The sequence below is a fragment of the Euwallacea fornicatus genome, chromosome 15 (genome assembly GCF_040115645.1).
Source record: "Euwallacea fornicatus isolate EFF26 chromosome 15, ASM4011564v1, whole genome shotgun sequence".
NCBI lineage: Eukaryota > Metazoa > Arthropoda > Insecta > Coleoptera > Curculionidae > Euwallacea > Euwallacea fornicatus.
Genome location: NC_089555.1, coordinates 455711 through 476387, shown reverse-complemented (window position 1 = coordinate 476387; position 20677 = coordinate 455711). Strand labels below are relative to the sequence as shown.

At 42.5% G+C, this 20677-nt stretch overlaps 1 protein-coding gene across 4 annotated transcripts in view; it reads left to right on the top strand.

Annotated features, from left to right (window-relative positions):
• The window catches only part of LOC136343528 (transcription factor SOX-13-like), a 124474-nt gene that overhangs the window by 76779 nt on the left and 27018 nt on the right, over positions 1–20677 (top strand). For all 4 annotated transcript variants that reach the window (XM_066290297.1, XM_066290299.1, XM_066290296.1 and 1 more), the window contains 2 exons: positions 4834–5451; positions 6976–7126. In XM_066290297.1, the coding sequence (XP_066146394.1) occupies positions 4838–5451; positions 6976–7126 (765 nt within the window). In that variant the 5' untranslated portion in view covers positions 4834–4837. The remainder of the gene's footprint in view (positions 1–4833; positions 5452–6975; positions 7127–20677) is intronic.

Sequence of the window (20677 nt, the reverse complement as noted above, 5' to 3'; positions counted from 1 at the left end):
TGTCCTAAATGCCGTTTCCACTTCACATTGTGAATGAAAAATATATCTCTCATGTGAATTAATTCGTAAAGCCCGCTATTTATACTCGGTACAAGAATAAGTGTCCTCTTTGTGTTCTTGAAATAGGAGCTTGTTCTGCTTTTATTTTCATTATGTTTTGTCTGGAGAACAATTCGACCATCTTTTGCTGGTGCTGTTCGTCGACTTTATCGATGTATAAACGAGGAAAGTTCAGCTCGTTTTTATTCATATGCGAATGCTCGTCCTTTTGTTGCCTTTTGAATCCTTGAACAGAGGAGACCATAATGACGTGCAGCGAGGAACAATAAATTCCAGATTGGGTCAAGTGTAGCCGCACTATCCGGAGAAAATGACTTCCTCAATGAACAAGAGAAGCTGATGACACCCATTGTGCCCCCGGAGTCATTATGTAAACGCTGAAGTTTTATTATGTGTCTCTCTGTATGAGCCTGGATCAACCCCCGCTTTTTACGTGGTGATATTTAGGAATTCAATGAGTGCACGTACCCAAAACGGGGAAAAGTTTTTGTTCCTTTGCACCGCTTCCCATCGCTAAGCCGAAATCCATTTAAAAGAATATTAATATTTCCCGAACCGCTTTTGAAGTTGGAACACACGGGCAGACAAACACAAAACTTTATCCTCTCTGATGTCATTATAAAAACAAACCGGAAATCGCTCGTGTATTGGAATTGGTAAAACGTAGGAGAGAATGGCATCGGTTTAATGGAGGGATTTTTGGATGAGCCCCATGCAAATCACTCAGCATAATGGCGATTTATGGAGCAATCTCCCCGTCAAAGCGGACTCTATGTGCCCCGTTAAAACTGCACAGACAAAGAAGACACATTTTTTATTTTCTGAAAATTCGAAATCTGACGATTATGATAAATGTGACTGCGGGAGTAAACAACGGTCGCGTGTGTGTTATTGAAGGAAGCATACATCCGCCTTTCGGTGAAATATCTCCTTGTCTTTTCCGAACAATCCGAAACAAGTAGACTTTTGTCCTCCGCATCCCGAGTTAGATGATCCGTTGTTAAACGGTTCGGGGGATACGCACAGGGAAACAAATGGGCCCCTCACAAGAATGAAAGAAGACGAAACTGAACTTCCATTTAGAATAAATGAATATCGAGTTTTCGCTTTGAGTTCGTCGAGCCCATTGTGGGGGATAAATTCATGTTGGTACGTCGAGTCGAGAGAAATAATAAAGCGAGAGCGGCACAACGCTGCGAGCACCCGACCACCCTGTACAGTGCAGCTGTGAGGGCCACGCAGCGACACCGAGGAAGCGAAGACGTCTCATGAACCAATTAAGAGGATTACTGGGTGAGATCGGATTCGTCTATACAAGGGGAAATTTAGACGCACCCAATGGCACCAAGTTGATAACCTTAATCTTACTCAACGCTTGCCGTGCCCGCCTCGCTACACCGCGTTTCCAGCTTTCAAAAGTGCCTCCAAAGGTCAAAGTTTTCGATCCAGCAGAGCTGTTTTCGATTCTTCTTTATTTTTTATTCCTGGTTTTCTTACTTTGCGACCGAGCTCGTCCCACAGACGTTCGATTGGATCCAAATCTGGCGATCGAGGAGGGGTGTTGAGTTGTCGGGGCGCGCGATACAGAAGCCGTTCTCGAACTTTCAAAGCACAGCGTTTTGGATCGTTATCTTATTGAAATAGAAACGACCCAGTCACATCCAATTTTCTAACACTTTCATTTAAATTACGTCTTAGAATGGCAACGTACACATATTCATCTGTTATACCATTAATGATATGCAAATTTACAACTCCAGCAGCACTCGCGTAACTCCATGCCATAATTACGCCTTCACCATGTTTAATGGTTTCCACTAAATTTATTGGTGTTAACGCGTCATTCTTTTTTCTCCGAATTTTTTCTCTTCCATCCAATCCATGCACGCTAAATTTAGACTCGTCGGAGAAAAACGACAGTTTTCCAAAATGGTTGAAGACGAGATATGAATTTTTCCGAAAAGGCCATTCGACGCCATCGGTTAATTTTGCCAACGCATGGTTTTTCGCGAGGAAGATGGCCACAATATTCACTTAAATCGAACTTACTTCGAAGTAACACTCACGTTACGAGGTTTGTCCGGAAAGTTCGTATAAAAGTTGAAAAAATCAATTTTGTCGACCTTCAAAATAATGTTCCCAAGACCCGATACACTTGCACCGTCTTCATTCCTACTGCTTTTTAGAAGTGCTCCGTTTTGAAGTTTTTCAACTCCCTTGTCCTATGATGGCCTCCACATCGCCCAAATGGCGCCCTCGAAGCACCATCTTGCTTTAGGAAATAGAAAAAAGCCGCACGGTGCCAAATCCGGTGAATGACGGAGGTGCTCCGTCGTGGTAACGGAATTTGAGGCCAAATACTTCACGCACAACTGGGGTGGTGCGTGTAGGTTCATTGTCGTGATGGAAAAGCTGCCGCTTCTCTTTGGGCAGATTCTGTCGAACCCGAGCCACGTGAGCTTTGAGGCGTCTGAGGACATCAATGTAGAAGTTTCCATTGACGGTCCGACCTGGAGGGACGAATCCTCGGTAGATAAACCCCTGAGAATCGAAAAAGGCCCTCAACATTGTTTTGACATTCGATCTCGATTTTTTCGTCCTTGGCTCCCCGGCCTGTTTCCACTCCTTGCTCTGGGATTTGAGTTCCAGATAAAGTTCGTAAAATCAAGACTCATCTCCGGTGATTGTCCCATCGAAAAAGCCACCACCGTCTTCAGATTCCTTTCGGGCTCCACAGTGCACCACCCCCACGCGCTTTTTGTTCTAGAGACAAAAGCTTTGGAACGATTCCGGTGTAATTTCTTAAACGTAAGATATTGCTTCGGGGGCGGCATTTGGCTGATGTGGAGACCATCAAAGCTGATAAGACAAGAGCGCTAAGAAATCTCAAATTAGAGGACTTCCAAAGAGCTTTCCAGCAGTGGAAACAAAGGTGGCGCAGGCGTATTTTGGAGGAGACAAAATTGAAGTACCTGATTAAATGTAAAATACATTTTTTGTTTCACTTTTATACGAACTTTCCGGACACACCTCGTATAATCAATTAAAACGTCATCGGCAATTTTTCTAGCAAAATGGGTTTTTCACGAACAGTGTTTAAAATTGCATGCTTGCGAAGATCGTCGAGCTTACTTGGTCTTCCGGAACGTAGTTTATTTGATACAAAACCGAGCACTTTATGCCTTTAGACAATGTAGAAAACTCTCGAAGGATACTTAACCACGATTTTACTAACTGCTCGATACGATTTTCTTTCCGAAGGAAGCCTTGGAATTAGTTCGCGGAGTGCCTTTGGATCATCCATATTTTTTGATAATCGCTCTAAACCAATACGAATTTCATCACGTTTTGACTTGAATGGAGAATCGCAAAACACTTAATAAATGAAACAAAATTTTTTGGAGCTCTAATTTTGTTTATTTTTCTTAGATAAGAAGTCCTCAATAACTTTTTCGGCGGCGTTGATAGTGTCTGCGTATTATGTCTGTTTTTTCAGTTTAATCTTGAAAATATATATATGTATAAACGTTAAAATGTAGTGTATTCTTTGCAGCTTTCAAAATACATCTTGTTTTATTTTTAAAGCAAAATTATTCCACTGATTTTACTACGATTAAAAGCTTGCCACCCCAAGTGTTTACAGACCTTTTCGGTGCAGTGTTCGTATCACTGGAGACTACTTTCTGGCCAGTCGAGAGAAATGCCTGTTGAAAAAAACGCATCAAACAACACGTATTCTTAATGGGGTTCTGTCTATAGACTCGGAGAAAGCCATATACAGAGTGTTGATTAGGTGTAGACAACGTCTAAGGGGAGGGGGGTGCTAGGGCCTCGTGATTAGCCTTTAAAACTTGTACGCACAAAAGACGATACCGACATGGCCTCCCAGATCACCCGACACGAACCCTTCAGACTGCTTTCGTTGAGGTCGCTTGAAGTCGTCAGTGTTTGAAACGCCAAGATATGGGAGTCGTACAGCATTAAGCACACCTCAGGTACGCATTCGAAAGAATCCGCCAATCAACGTCAAGGCATGTATTGCGCATACCGGAGGTCGTTTTAAACAACTGTTGTACGTGTTATTAGTTGATTATTGGGAGCAACTTCTAATTTCGTTATTTTCATAGTTGATTTTAAAAGGTTCGAATCAGTTATTTTCGAAGGTTTTATATGGAACCAATGCGGAACTATACTTTTTCTCCGACGAACCATCCGAATGACTGCCAAGGAAATGCAAAATTTAACACCATCGATGGCCATCACCGAACAAGGGGGCAGGTTGCGCGAATATTCAGACGTTGAAAGCAAAAACGTTTATAAATTCAATGGTTTAATGCAATTGAATTGATTGATTGAATTACAATTTTCCGAACTTTACTGTTGTCAATCTTGCACATGCGGCCATAACGTCCATGAAATTTGAAGCCAGCGCTTTCGCATCCATGAATAATTAACATAATAGTAACACCGATTTGGTAATAAGAGTAAAAATAATTACTCGAGCTCCCAGTATAAGCATTTAGATGCGGAATTAAGTGCATATTAGATTCCTAATAGCGTTCAATCAACGACCAAATTAAATAGAAAGTCCGTGTAAGTCGTGCACTCCCACTTCTAATTAAAGGAAGATTGGAAGTGACCACATGCAACCGTGAATAATTTCGTACCTAAGAAACGACTATTCCTCTTCCAACGACTCGATTTGCATTCTAATTTCCGATTTCCCGATACATTGGAATTAGCCCGAAATAGCTCACGACTTCCTTGTTTCAGAAATATGTCTTCAAAGAGGAAGTCTCCTCCGACTAAGCTTCAAGAAGGCGGCTTGTCGGAACCACCGCCAGCAGTACTGCCGCCCCCGATCCAGACCAATTTAGGTAGCGGGAGCGATGGCGGGGGTCTGACCGACTTAGACGAGACCAGCAGCAATAATTTAAGCGACATCTGCGAGGAAGAACCCAACACCATGGTCAACACCTCGTCAAGTTTCTATAACAAATTGTCCGAATCTTCTTCGGCGAGCGGTTGCGGTAGTGACATTGATGATGGGCTCGACGAGGATCACATCCCTTCGAAAACTGCAAAGATGGCTGGAAATGATGGGGTGCAAGCCATGATGACGTCGGTATCGCCGTGTATTTCCAATCTTTCTTTACACAACGAGGAAATGGAGAGGCGGAGGAATTCTTCGGAGTGTAGTTCCCCCAATTCGGACATTAAAAGCAACTTTCACTATAACAATAACAACAATAGTTTAATGAATAACAACAGTTCCTTACAACCCCTGAAGCGGACCATGGACGATGTGTTGAAGAAGCTCACTTCGAAGATAGGAGCGGTGCAGGAGGAGCGGAGGCCTACGCCATCATCCACTCCCAACTCACACAGCTCGTAAGTACCTAGTGGATACCACGATAAGATATACAATACAGTCTAGACTAACGGACTAAATTCAGGCTAATTATGTCAATTTTAGAATCCAAAATTACTCAATTATGAAGTCCGGGAGGCTCCAGGAGACCTCAAAATTACTTCGCAATCCAATGAGTTCGTAGAATTGGATTTAATTTCAATCAATTTGTGGCGCTTTCGCAGAAATTTTTTTCAATTCTGTAAAACCCCAGAACGTCTGAAACTTGCCTCAGAATTTATGGCATTTTATGTGTTAGAGAATTTCTTAATTGCCTTGAGAATTGCGTGTCTTAAAACTTATTTAAGGATTACTTCATGAATTAATTTGTGGTTAATTGGCGGAAGGGCTTTTCAAATTATAAAGAGTCGGAAAGTCCTGAAACGACCTCGAGATCTATTATGTATCAGGCACTAGAGAATTTGTCAGTTTTCTTCAGAATTGACGGAGTTTCCCGGCGGGGGAAGCGATGGCGTTCTAAACACCTGGAAACTCCGAAATTCGACCAAAATTCTTGCTCGCAACAACTTCTGCAAATTTGGCTGGTGCGGCTCTGGCTGCCAAAGCACCAGTTTCTTCGTGATAAAATTTATAATGAAAAGTCCCGGCCAGTGACGAAACCGTTTGTTTCAAAAATGCCGACGGATTTTGATCGAAATAAATAAAATAAATTTACGGACGCCTAAACTGCAATTCCGCGCAAAAACCGGGAAGGGATCGCACTGTTTTTATTCCTGAAATCCACCCGAATCCTGCGCTTGCGGCTTCGGAAACGTACTCTGGAAGACCCGGTGGGTACGCCTATGGCGTTCGGGCCTATCAGTGGTATTACTCGTAAAACGTGTGACTTAGATGTCTAAACTGGGAGCTGAAGCACCCTGTATGAGCTATTTCGCTGCAAGGCGTTTGGCGCAATTTGCGCCCCTTATTCATTTACACTGTGGCTACCCCCTTCCCCCATGGCGCATACGTGGGCATGGTGGATAAATTCTCCTTGACCTCAAAACAAATCTACTGACCTCTGACCGCGTTTAAGAACTATAACAAAAGATTACAATGATGTAACTTTATGTAATTGTGTAGTCTAGATTAATGATAGTAAGCCCATCCTCATTCATTTATAGAATGCCTTATCGATTGTTTACTAAACAAATTCGTTATTTACTCTTGCGCAAGCATTGCAGAGGAGTATTTCTGTACGTTCCCCTTAGATGATAATTGGAATACATAAAATACCATCTATAATATTCTTTTTATGAAAACGTATCTGGCGGGATTAAAGTTTACGATACCGAAAGTAGATGCAACAGAAAGCCAGAGCCGATTCATATTTAAATTACGCTACAATATTTGATTGCTTCGAGGAAACATCCAGGGCAATAAAAATTACACGACTCCTTGAAATGATCCGCTTTTACATAATTCAGGCTTTTATTAGCTAATAACGTCAGAGGTATTAGCTGTTTTGCAATCTATCTGCCCTAAGAAGAAAATTGCTTTTGCAGAGACGTGGAACCTGCCGCTGCCATTCAACAAGCTCTCTCGGGCGATAACCTGATGGAGAAAGACCGGAAGCTATCTGAGCTGATTTTGAAACTCCAAATGGCCCGTGAGCAACTGCTCATCCAGCAGCAGCATCAGGAGCCACCGAACAAGGTAAATGCGCTATTCAGTAGCATGCAAAACGCCATTGTTGGGGATCTTTATGATTCTACCTGTCGTCTACAATACCGACTCATCAGTCATTGCGTTGACCAATGGGGAACGGTCCCCGGCAGAGCCGACCAATGAGGTGCGCCTTGCGCGTGGGTTACGTTACGGTTCATAACAATTACTCGAGAAACAAAGCTCGAGTTTATTTCTAGATTTGATATTTGCCAGGTCCGAACTGAGGTCAAGCAGTGGACAGTTTTCAGTTTATCAGGCATTTCATCGGGGGAGTCGAAGTTTGCCGCGAACGAATGTCGCTATCGGGCAGAGGAAATGCACGAAGATTTTTCGTGGAAAAAAAAATTTTTCCAAGCGTCCACTGCACGCGTCCTTCATTACGCACCTCCCTCCTTTAAACTGAGTGGATGATCATCGTTTAACGTTTTTTTAGTCTCGCGAGATCGATCTTACCCGATTAATCAGCTGAATAAACCTCACTTATGATTCCACTGAAAGTATTAATAGGCACTTTCTCCGTATTCGCCAAAGGTGTATAGTTATGTAACTGTTAGGTAACTGCGTGAAATTCGCAGCAAAAATGACGCGACCTCAAATTTAAATGTTTTCCACTGTGAAGGGTAGCGTGTCGTTCAGCAGGAATCCCAACAGTTGCGCAACTGTTGGCTCTGCTGCAGGCGGTCATCCTTTCTCCTGCGGTAGGATATGGCTGAGTGTGAAATATTTTTGTCCTATTTTGATACGTGTCTATGGCCAAATCTGGAGCGAAAAATTCACGTTGACCTCACGTAGTGTTGATAACTTAGTTGCTAATGAGTTAACACCCAAAAATTCCTCCCAGGGAGAATTATTCGGGAGGGACATAGCAGCGATTCGGATCAATTTCGGGTCGAGGCTGTGCTGAAGAGCACGATCGAGGAGAGGTTTGGTTTGACCGTTGCTCGCTAAATTTAACGTAACAAATCAAAACGGCACTAAATCGTGTAGGATCGAGAATGAAACGCATACAAGGAATTTCAGAGTGCAAACTCCACTCAAACCCGCAATTTTTAGGTCCCGACTAGGCAGATTAAGGGCGATTCCTAAAGCCAGATCTTTCAGCAGACACGTTAACAGCACAAATTAAGAGCAGGAGATAAACGTAAATCAAGGCTGAGAGATGTTAACTTATTAAATTAACGTTATCAGCCTGAGAAGATAACAAACTCCATCAAATCTAAAGTCCTAAACTCGTAAAGTTTCCTCGAGTCCGTTAATACCGAAAACGAGATTTTAATTCAGATTAGAGTAACATAAACCGACTTTTTTGGGGGGGTAACATACAAACTAGGATTTGAGTTCACGAGGCTCTAACATAAACCGACTTTAATAGAGTGACTTTAATAGACTTTACCTTTAAGAAGGCCGCTAATTCTCTAAAGTTTGTCGCTGGGATAAAGCACATCGCTTTCATTTGAAACGGAAGATGTTAATTCCCTAATGTTCGGTCGGACTAGTTTAGAAAATCGGGACTTTAGTTCAGATCTGGCATTAACATGCACTGACTTTTAACAGAAATTTTGGAGTTCAAAGCACCCGAAATTAATTTTGCACATGCGCAGACGCGGTGCATTATCCGAACTGCCGTTAACACAAACTGGTTTTAATGAACTAGACTGACCTTAAAGTAAGCTGACTTCAAGGAAGGTTTTGATCAGTTCGCGGTCCCTTTGATACGTCTTGGGGAAACGGGCTTTCACTCGTCTTAAAGGGAGTTTTAGCAGGTTTCACGATTATAACCAGTTACGCGCAATTAAGATCGATCAGTGTGTTAAAAAAAAAAACAAATTTACATTAACCGGCTTCAAGAAGATCTTAAAGCGTCTTAATATCTCTAGGGCCATTTGCAGTTAGCCGAGGTTAGTAGAGTAATGACTAACATTCGGAGTCATAAAAGACTAATTAGGCTCCGGTCTTAATGCCTTTTTCTGTTGGTTTTATTTGAGAAGAAACCCGCAGATTTGTAATTTTATTAATTAAAATTCAATTATGTTAAAATTATCGTTCATGAAAATCACAAAAACATGTTTAAGCTTCACAATTGCGTGTTAAAAATGAGTGATAGCCACGTATTCGTTTAAAAAAATCGGGAAATGTTGGCGTTTTTAAGACAGTGAGAGAGTTTACCAATTACGTGCATTCAAGGGCCCAGATACCTACGACCGTCGCGGATCTCGCCCCTGCCCCCGCTGGCCACCTACCGCGCGCCCAACCATAGAGCGCTGTTTGGAAGTGTAAATCGTCCATAAAACATTTGATACACTCTTAAAGAGAGCTCTTAAAACCCCCCAAAACTGAGCCTAATTTAAACATTTAAAGTACCTAACGAGTAAATTTCCAAAATAGTGCCGTCCGCACCTCGTAGTTGTTTTGAAACGCTATATGTCACTTAACGCGTTCGCTCGCAATGATTTTTTTAAGCCTTTCCACCCTTTCCCGTAGACATAACATCCTTTTTTAGTGTTTTTTTCATGTAAAACTCATCGACGAAAGCTGGAAATAGTACCAGGGACGGTTGTTTGACGCGCAAAAGTTACCGTTCTGTGATTTCGACATGAAAAATGGGATCCGGATGCGAAGTTATGGGTCGGCGGGGAGAAAGTATCCAGGCCTGGGCCATGGGAAATATGATATTTTATTTCGGTTTTTGTTTACCTGAGTCTTGGAAATGGTTCGAGAGCTCCCATGCCAACATCGTAACAGCATTATCATGCACAATTTAGCTGCGTTCGTGGATTCCGTTTCGACTCTCCGGACGATGTCGTCGCCAAGGGCAAAAACCGTGTTCCTATTATTCACTTGGAACAGTCGCGTTAATTAAATTGAACCATTTAACAAATTGGGTCCATAGTTTTATCATTTCGCCGCTATCAACGGTAATTAGCATCAAGACCAAGTGAAATGTTATGTGCGGATCGCACAAACGCTGACAATCAACCGAATTGAATGGAAAAAAAAAACGCCCTAATGATTCCTCCATTGCCGAATCGCGTTTCATGCCCAGTGGAACGTATTATGGATGCAAGTGCGCATTATTATTATTATTATTTCCTAAGAGCAGTCGCCTGTTTATTTTAAACAATGGGACCCTTTCATTTAGCCGGCCACTTGACTGCTCGCTTTTATTACGGATCCGAACCGCATTGAGCGCCGCTGCAGACCACCAACTCAAATTTTAATTGGAAAAAATATCGCATCTTAATAATTGCTTCCGTGCAAGGCTTCAAATAAATCAAGTGTCTTTCATTTGTGCCTTAAGTACATTATTAGAGAACGAGCCCAGATAAAGCATAATACCCCCGGTTTTAATTTAAGTTTTCTACTTTTGCCGCGATGACTGATGGGATGGCGAGGAGGCTCGGGATTCAAGGAAAGCTCACGCTTTTGCAAATGGGAAATCTTCAATTGAAATCCGTGGAGTACTAGTACACTCTAGGTCATTATTACCTCGTAAAAAGCTCGATAAGGGAGCGGAGCAAATTTTCTGGATACGCAAGTGCTGCCGGGAATCGAGATTTAATTAATGTCGCGGACTGATAAGGAAAAACGCAATTAAATTTTGAATAATTGGATATAGAGACACTTGTTCCGGAAGAAGTTCTCAAGGTAAATCGGGGTAAGTGGCAACCGCGCGCCCTTCTTTTGTCACGCACGTCCGCGGAATCTGTCAATCGCGGACGCTGCGTTGCCGATAGCCGCGCTGTTTCTTAGGGCCTACGCATTAGCTCACTCTGAAGGAACATTCGGAATGCGAGCCGGGCAGCTATTCATCAAGATGCTTAAGCGGCATCGGGCAAAACGCCAATTTGAGATTTCTCAAATGTTCCAACAGTTGCGAACAATCGAAGAACTTTTATGTCAAGGTACGGCTTGCGAAGACGTCGTTCCACCGAACCGCACGACTGGACAATGCCACGTGACACATTGTCGATGGTCGAAAAAAAAGCTGATTTAAAAAATTGGAAAGTCCAACATGGAAGGGAAAAAGCGCCGACGATGATGGTCGCCGAAGGTCGAAACGTCGCATTTCAAATGTGCCATCGTCACGTCGTGAAAGGCAAAAAGTTGCAAGAATTTCGAATTACTTCGCAGAACGCAGCGAGGGGAAAAGACGAAAATTTATGCGAACTTTTCGTTTTTTCGAATATCTTCGAAACTCATGGGAATTTTTCAAATTCCAAAATGACATATCATTCGATTCCGAAGTGCCTAACGTCGCCCCTATTTAATCGACCCCGTATCGGGTGTGGTTACCTAGATCCTCATGGTTGAACGCCAAAAGCGGACATCGTGTAGGCAGGGTGTAACGTGCTATAATGGAGATGTTTTAGGGAGCGATAGCACTGTGCAAAATGTTAAAAAAATGCCGATAGATCTATGGTCAATGACGCACCATTTCCGATGCGAGGTGGCCAAGTTTCGCATTTTTTCCCTGTTCGAGCTAAATTTTTGACGCCCGTTTTCTTTGCAACAAAACGCCATTGTCGTCGGAGTGTTATGTTTTTCTTTTATCAGGTCTTAACTTGTGGCGTGTTCTAGTTTTGGAACCTCCCGTATGAATTCTGATACCGAATTTAAATTCCTTATCACTCTCTTTGTATCGTTCACCGTGACCCTACAATTCGCAAAAACGTCTATTAATGCGAATCGACAATGTAAAGGAAGTAAAACAAAAATGCAACAACCCGGCTCATTTATCAACTATCTGAAGTGATTCTTGCAGTATTGTTCTGTTCCAAATTGCATAACTACGTTCCAATTTCACCGACATGGCGTCACGTGCGGTTACCGAGTTTCTCGCGGTTGAGCCGTAGAAGCGGACATCCTGTATGAAGGACGTAGCAAATCGTCACGAAGATGTTGTAGGGAGCGATAGTACTGTGTGAAACAATTAACGTTGATGAATCCAAAATGCACCGGGGCGGCACATTGTTAACATTTTTTATAAATGGTTTTCGCTTAGATTTATTTTAATTTTAAGAAATTTGATTAAACATTAGGATTTGCTTCGGATTGTCGATTGTTGAGCAGGGCGATCATTTTTTTTTAAATTATTTACTTCCTTTGCATTCCCAGTTTGCATCGATAGACTTTTCGCGAAGGCTACGAAAGCGGTCAAAGGTACGAAACAACTGCGAGGGACCGGGAACCTAGGGAAATGAGGAAGGGACTCGAATTTGGCATCGAAATTGATGCGGGACGCTCCAAAAGAACGAAAAAGCTAACATTGGACACGATTAAAAGAAACACGATACCACGTGCACACGGCCATTTCGACATTTTGTCGTGGAGGATCCTTGGGGAAAACGGGCGCGCGTAGCTCAAGCTGAGAAAAAACGGCCCCATGGTATATCGGAAATGGTGCCGTCCCAGGCCATGGGTTCGTTCGCATTTTTTTATTACTCTGCGAAGTATAAATCGCCCCCCGAAACATCTCGACGATGACTCGTTACGCCCCCGTATAAACTCAATGCATGCACCCGATGGAGCGCTATGGACGAAAAAAAAGAAGGTTCGTACGAGAGGGTTCCGTCAGTCCTCGAGCGAACCTTCTAATGGGTTCCGAGAGGCTCAGGCCACGAAATTGGTGATTCAAAATTCGAACCACCTTTGTAACTGACACCCAGTACGTTTGAAATTAAAAAATTAACGGCCAAAGTTAATTTTTCAAATGAGACACATTACCCTCCGCGATGTGTATCTTCTGATATTTATGTTCATTGAGATCTCCGACGTATTTAAAGAATGCGTAGTGCCTCTTCGCGCGTGTGTTCCATCTCCAAAAAGAGTAAATATTGTTTATATTCAAAGCCATTCCAGAACGTCGAGCGATAAATCTCCTGAAGAATGGTTTTTTGCTCTTGAGGAATAACGAATGTGCCCGGTGGACACATAACTTAGTACACTTAATATTTTTAATGGTTTCTGTTAATGAAGGGACATGTTTACAAACAATAATTACGGCAAGTGAGCAGACGGGCCTCGTCTAGCCGGGGCTGCGTCTTATGAACATCTCTCTCTTTCTCTCTCTCTCTCTCTCTCTCTCTCTCTCTCTCTCTTTGAGCTCGTCTATTTAATTTGCACAAGAAATAATTGTACGTAAACGTATTATCATTAGCTTGTTCCCTCTCCGATTTGCGAGACTTCCTGGGCCCGGATTCCATCAAAGGAGCGCGACGCTGATGCCCTCTGTCGATTTATCCCGTTTCTGTGTAATTAAGTAATGGAAATCAAAGTCCTGCTTTCTGATGTGGCGTTATTTGTTTAAGAGTTACAGCCAATCCGACATCCTGCATACCCCCATCCTGCTCTTGCACGGTTTGAATATTAGAATCGACGTTGTTTCATGCCGGCTCTCGGGGGCCTTTGTGCCAAATTTTTTGTGTGTCTAATGAAAGAGCTTTTGATTTCTTCAACAGAGAGCTCAGAGAGCTTTGATACTTTCGCCCCCTCCTCCTCCTCCTCATCATCATCATCATCATTAAAGCCCGCCCTCTCAGCTTCCATTTCAATAATCAGCAGCAATTCAAACATACACTACCACGTTTAGGGCGCATCTCTTTGTCTATTCAACCCGAGCTACATAATATACATATTATTATAAAGCAAACTCAGAAATTCTGATTATGAATTTCGCGCAAAGAGAAAGGGATGTTTGTGTTTTGGCATTCGGGATTCAGCGTACACAGACGTAATCAAAGTGGGAATCTAGAAACAAACACGAGCAGACGGGATAACTGCCACAAAGCAGAATGGAATATTACATGTCATTGTAAGAGACATAATCCCCCAAATGTGAACGCCAAGCGAGATGAATTTGAATTTGAATTTGAATTTCGCGTTATTTTGAGGACGATTTTGTAGCGCAGTGGCGTCTCGTCGGGCGCGCGATTTAAGACCGAACCGTTCCTATTTTACAGCATCCAGTTCGAGAAAGTGTATGTTCACATTCCGATCGGGTTAAGGCTGAAATTAAAATACGGCATTTGCCGGAGTCGTACACGCACTTTACCCAAGTAAAGTCTGCTATTAAAATAATAAATGAGCCGATAAACCTAGGCATTACAGACTGGTATCGAAAGCTCAGCGGGTGCTTCATTCTCATCGTGCATATTAATCGTAGAAATAATTAAGCATTTTTCAACGTTAACGGGGATACGCGTATCGTACTCCGATGTTCACTCGAGATGAATGCTTGATTTAGGCTTCAAGTTGCATTGCAACAATTTCTCGAGCATTTCCTGTGGCAACTTGAGTCTCATATTGACTGTAGCTACAAAGGCCGGGAATTAATGGGCTGCTTTACGTTGTTCTGCCGCCGTACAATGTGGAGGCCGGAGAATTTGCGGCATTCAAACCGATGAATCTTGAACACCGAACGGGCCCCCTGGCTCCCCCGATCTAGCGCCAATTGATTACGTTCATCATCAAGTGCCCCAATCATAAACTTCCAACGCGCTGCATATTTCCCAAACTATCGCCTTTCGGGTGAGGCACATTTGCGCCAACGGCCACCATCTGGCGTGCTGGATCTCCAACTTTTGGATTTTCCATTGTGAATAAATCGCTTTGTGTTACTGCGTACGTGTTTCCGAGGCAGGTGAGGCGTGCACGAAAAAAGGCAAATAATATTTTTTGAGTGAGTCAGGTAGGAAAAATCACATTTTTAAAATTAGGTCAGTTCGAAGAAGAGATTCACGAAACTCCGATTCTTACTTCGAGAGTCCGATATCCTACTTTCGTCTCGGTTTCGAGGATCGACCAATAGACACCACGCCGGTTCCCGTGTTCACCGATCTCGGCCTTGTTCTCATTAAAAACGATCATTTGAAAACGAATTATTATCTTAGATCGATGTGGCAAAACGAGTCCAAAGTTTTCATTTTGCCGCTTATGGTCAGGCGAGGACACATTTTTGCTTTTTGATTTTTGCCATGTCGCACGTAATGAATTTGCAAGGAAGAAATCCACCCCAAAGCAATGGGTACAAGACCGATTCTGGTCCAAGAGGCGAATGTCCTCTGGTTTTCCTACTCACATGTGTTAAAGCGCACTTCGCGATTTTGTTTTGGAATGGAAAACAGTTCTTTGCCGCCCTAGGGCGGCAAACTCATTTCGCAACACTGAGTCCCACAAATTTGACCACCTGTGATAAATAGGTTATTCTGCATTTGCAACTGAGTTGCCAGTAAGTGATGAGAGCTTTTATTGTCAAACTGTCAAAAATTAAAGATCATAATATTATGGCTAAAACTATCACTAATCTCACGTCAAGTTCGTAACCGAGACCGAAGAAGCGCGAGTCTCGGTCTCAATACGCAAGATCGAGATCGAGAATTATATAATTGTCAATGTGAGACCGAAGTTGAGAGCACACCGAACTGCGTCTGGTCTCGCGAGACTCAACTGCGACGTACCGCCAGTACTGACTTTCGGGGGATTCTTCTGAAAGCACGGGGCCACGTGCTTTCGTGAAATTATCTCGATGATTTTACTTGAAATCGTGGTTCATGACCCGATAAAGCCACAAAAAAGGCAATTTCGTTAAAGATTATTTATTTTATTTATTTTTTATTATCATATTTATCTTATTTAATTATTTCAGTTTTTTCTCTTTTTCCGACATATATCTGGTGTTACACATCGTGATGAAGATATTTCTGGGGGCCATGGGCATTTCGCAGAGTTATTAAAAATATTGATAGACCTATGATCAAAAACGCGTCATTTTCGGTATACAGGGTGGCACATTTTCAATAGTTTCCGTTGTTTTCGTTTAAGATTTGTTTTTATTTTAAGAAATTTGATTGAGTATCACGAATTACTTTAGATGGTTGACAACGAAACTTGCTCTGCTTCCTTTCCATTCTTAATTTGCGTCAATAGATAGATTTGAAAATTGCGAAATTGCGAAAAGTGCGAAAGTTGTGATAAATACGAAAACACTGAAAAAAAAAACGAAAAGTAGAAGAATTGAGAAAGGAACTTAAATTTCATATCGGAATTCATACAAGGTGATCCAAAAAAAATACAAAACATAGCCTAAAAAAATATCACACTGTGTATGTGACTACTGACAATTGTGACGTTTTGTTGTAGAGGGTGATAAAGACGTAGGTGTGCGAAATAAAAAAAATTGACTCAAGTTGAGCACGAGCGTGAAACTTTGCCACCGTATACTTCCCGAACTCACCATGGGGGACCTCGCTCACCACACATGACACGAGGTCAGCTCAATCGGCGCGAAATTTGCCTTTTTTCTTCCCTCATTTTGCAAAGTAATTCGAAATTCTTGACGCTACACCACTGCCACTTCTTGTCTTCTCTAACGTGGCGATGTTTCACTTGAAACCCGACGTTTCGACTTTCGGCAACCATCATCAGCAGCGCGCGTCTTCCCGATGGCGCATCTTGGACTTTCCCCATTTTTGTGGTTGATTTTGTTTTCTATTACGACAATGTATCACATACTGAGGTTCGGTGCTGCCGTTGGGCGGAACGATGAAAAATTTAGTGCTCGGAAAAGGTGCCGCGGAATTCGAGTTCTTTGATTATACGCAACTGCTGCGACGTTTAAGAAATCTCAATTAGCGTTTTGCCCTGTGTCGTTAAAGCATTTTAAGAAATCGCTGGCCGGTTCGCATTCCGGATATTGCTGAAGAGTAATTTAATGTATCTTTCAGCGTTTCCCAACAATTTGCAAAAGTATCTATCGATGCAAATTAAGGACATGAAGGAAGTAATGTGAAAAAATAACCACTCGGCTCGGTTGTCAACTATCTGAAGTCATTCGAAACGCTTAAATTTCTTAAAATAGAAGCTGTGGAAAATGTGTCATCCTGTATATCGACAATGGTGCCTCTTTGACCGTGGGTCTGTTCGTATCATTTAATGTTTCGCATCGGTCCCTGAAATGTCTTCATGTTGTCAAGCTGCACGCTGTACGGGGTATTATTTAGGCACGTGGCCAAACTTCAATGATCTCTCGGGCGCTTCTGAGACGAAAAGATCGTATAAACATGGCCCGGTGACGCTTCGTTTTCACGATACCGGGTGTCCAGTTTTTTTTACGGTTACGTTAGTTCGGGAAATTCCTAAAGCACAAGGAGACGCAAGCTAATATTACATTGAAGCTTATTGACGCTCTTTAATGTGGTACAAAGGAATATTTTAAGTTAGAAATTGCTCGTCTCCTTCAGCGAGTGGCGTGCACAGACGTAGCGCCGGAAGTGCGACAAAAACGAAACAAGAAAAACGCTTTATTAAAGCTACACTTCAGCAGATGGCATTTTTTTAAAGCGACTGAGCTTTGGACCATAAGCAACCGCGAAGTTTCGACAAAATAGAGTAAATTATCGTCAAAATTTCTGCGAAAAAAAAATAAAAATCGGACGACCCGTATCTGGAAAGCGACGCGTCACCGGGGCGGCGTGCCCGCGCATCGTCGGATACCTGGCCGGAGAATCCCCCAAGGAATCACCCGTGGCAGCTGGGCGGCGCACTTCGACAACACCCTGTACAGGCTTATGGGCAGAAGGCCAGATTTCGCGATTAGACCGGACTGAGCACTGAGGAAAATCTGCATTATCAGATCAGCCTACAACCTCACCAATGTGACCTTACATTGGCAACATTTATGCAAATTCGGTATGCGTATACACCTATGGAGATAAAAACGTAATTTACTCTAGCGGTCGTGTTCAATAACACTGTTTTTTGATAAGACTGTAACTTGAGATTTTCTCAAATCGGCAATAAATATATTAAGGTGTGGCCGGGTTGTCGCCGGTGCAGGTGCTGCTGGTACTTCTTGTTTTATCATTTAGCAGGAATTCAGCACTTAATTAATACCGCGCGCATATACATGGATGGATTTGAATAATCCTTATCTATTAGCGGTTGTAATAATTTAACGGTTATTATTGCTCTTTTAGATAGCGGACACGGTGGAAGGAACGGGGATGGGTTTTATTTAGCAGCCCGGCTAAAATGCTGATCAGGAACCCCAATCTAAAATATGCAGCACTGTAGACGATTGTCGGGAGCGTCGACTTTTTGTTTGCTCTTTCTTTGGCAGCACAGCCGTGATTCCATCGAAATTAAATTTGCATACATCCCTTTTGTCGTCCTCCTTTGGCCACTGCCTGAGCAAATACGACTGGTAATTAGCTAAATTGAATGGCTCCTCTCTTCGAGTGCCTCCGAGGGAGCAGCCTGCAAAGAAGGATGCTCTCCTAGAGCGCCACGTCGAACAAACGCGTACTGAGTTGTTTATCGTACTATAATTTTTCAGCTATACATGATCGCGTTACAAAGCCACCATATATGAATGAAACATCTGTAAATCAAACTATTTAATAGGCATATGACCATAGGAGGCATATTAAAAGTCATGAAGTGGCTACTGTCTGGTACGATAAATCCTGCCCTCATGCAGTTGCCGGAAATGGCACCTGTATTAGAGATTATCTCGCAACTAATACAGCAATTATGCGGCTATCGGATAACTGAATCTCTGTGTTTTAAGAGTGATTTTTTTTTGCTATGAATTCGTCACGTCACTGTATCAGATCGAAGCCATGACGTGTCAGCTTTGTACTGGGCGATTCGTCGAGAATGGGACCGTGCGAAACCCGATATGGCGCACGCCAAATTGCGCCGATTGGACCCAATGCGCTTTGCGTCCGCGTAGCGCGTGTCAGGATCGCAGGGTGTTCGAGGTTGAAGTTTCATTTTAGAATTCCTTAACGACCTTTCGTGTCTTCGTGACGTCGTCACCGAAGCTGGCCGGTGGTCTTGGGTTTGGTGAGGTGCCAAGGAAGAGTTCTGACGTAGTTTCTATTGCCCATCCATCGCTTCGGCATGTTTGGTCATGTTTCTTCGTGAGTGCAGCCAAGGTCAGACTACTCAAGTTCTACTCAAGACACGATGAAAGGGACGAATTCATTTAAAATTCAGGAGCTTTTCGGAAAATGCTCGGACACGTCGATTTTCGCGTTTGACTGCGGTTTTCCTAGCGGGAAATTCACGTATACAGGACGGCCCAAAAAAACTGCGTCCGCCAACTTAATTTTTTCAATCGGAAACGCCTAGTTTTTATTTAACTTTCCGAATCTGAATCTAGTTCCAAGTTTCCAAGTATTCTGAGCGAGTTCATGATGAAAGAAACTAATTTTTTTTTTGATTAATAATAACAATTTCATAATAAACGTTCAATATTCTCCCCGTTTGCTTCGATACATTTTTGCAGCCAAAGCGTGGTTTCCCGTTGAACATTTTCAATTACCTCCAGTGGAATAAGTTTTGTTTCTTTGCGCGTTCTCCGTTTCGGATCGTCAAGATTATGCGATCCATTCGCACAAACTTCGGATTTCGAATAACCCCACGAGAAAAAACCAAATGGGGTCAAATCCGGTGACCGTGATGGCCGCTCAGTAGGCCCTCTCCGCCCAATTCACTTATTACGGAAAGTTAAGAAATTGTCGAACTGCCGCTGCAAAGCGAGGAGGTGCCCCGTCGTGTCGGAACCGCATCTCATCATGAGGAATACCTGGATCTTGTGAACTGGGAAACAAACACAGCTAAAGCGGGGATGAATCTGAGCCGAGGAAAGTCTAAGTGGCGTTCCCCATTTAAATTTTCGTCAATAGAATAAGGTTCGAGAATTCGATTTTCGACAGTACCTGCCGAAACATTTATTTCTCTCTTTAGTTAACCAATACCTGTAGTTTTATCTATCCACGTGACAATTTGAAACAGAAGTTGCCTCGTCAGAAAAACTTATCTTTCGGGTGAAATCAAAGTTTCGATTGTTAATCTCAATTATCTGCTCACAAAATTGCGTTCTTCGGTCAAAATCGTCTTCTAATAGTTTGTGTATCGATTAAACCTTGTAAGGATGATATTTACTTTTTCGGAGGATTTGTGACGCAGCTTCCGATGACAAATTACAATTCCAGGAGATTATCCTAACGGCTACGTGGGGATTAGTTCCAGTTTCTAGTAAAACGTCTGGATTAAATTCTTCTGATATTTTTCGTCCTTTAGACAAACTTTTAACACGGCTGTGCTCAGCAAATTTCAATTCAATTTTGCTGACAGTAGATCTAGTAATTGGAGGTCGATCAGGATGAGCTGCGTTAAAGAAATTGCGCACTTTTTGATGAGCGCGCACTTCTTGATGAGCGCGCACTCTGCCTCCAAATAGCAAGTACTTCAGTGCTGCATTTCTCAGATGAATTCGTTTTTGAAATGAAAGGTAAAACAGACAAAATGACGCTGAAAAATTAAAAGCTGGAGAAAGTTTGATTTTTGCCGTCACAAAATGCCGCATCAAAATGGTCTAGGGGTCACGGAAGGGAAATCGACGAATTCGAAGCGTATTGTTGAAGGTAAAATTTGCCGCACCAAGTAAACAATAAACACATAAATAAATGTTTTGCTCGATCTACAAAAAATCCTCAGGAATGCTTTTTTAGTTGTTGATATGTTCACTTGTAA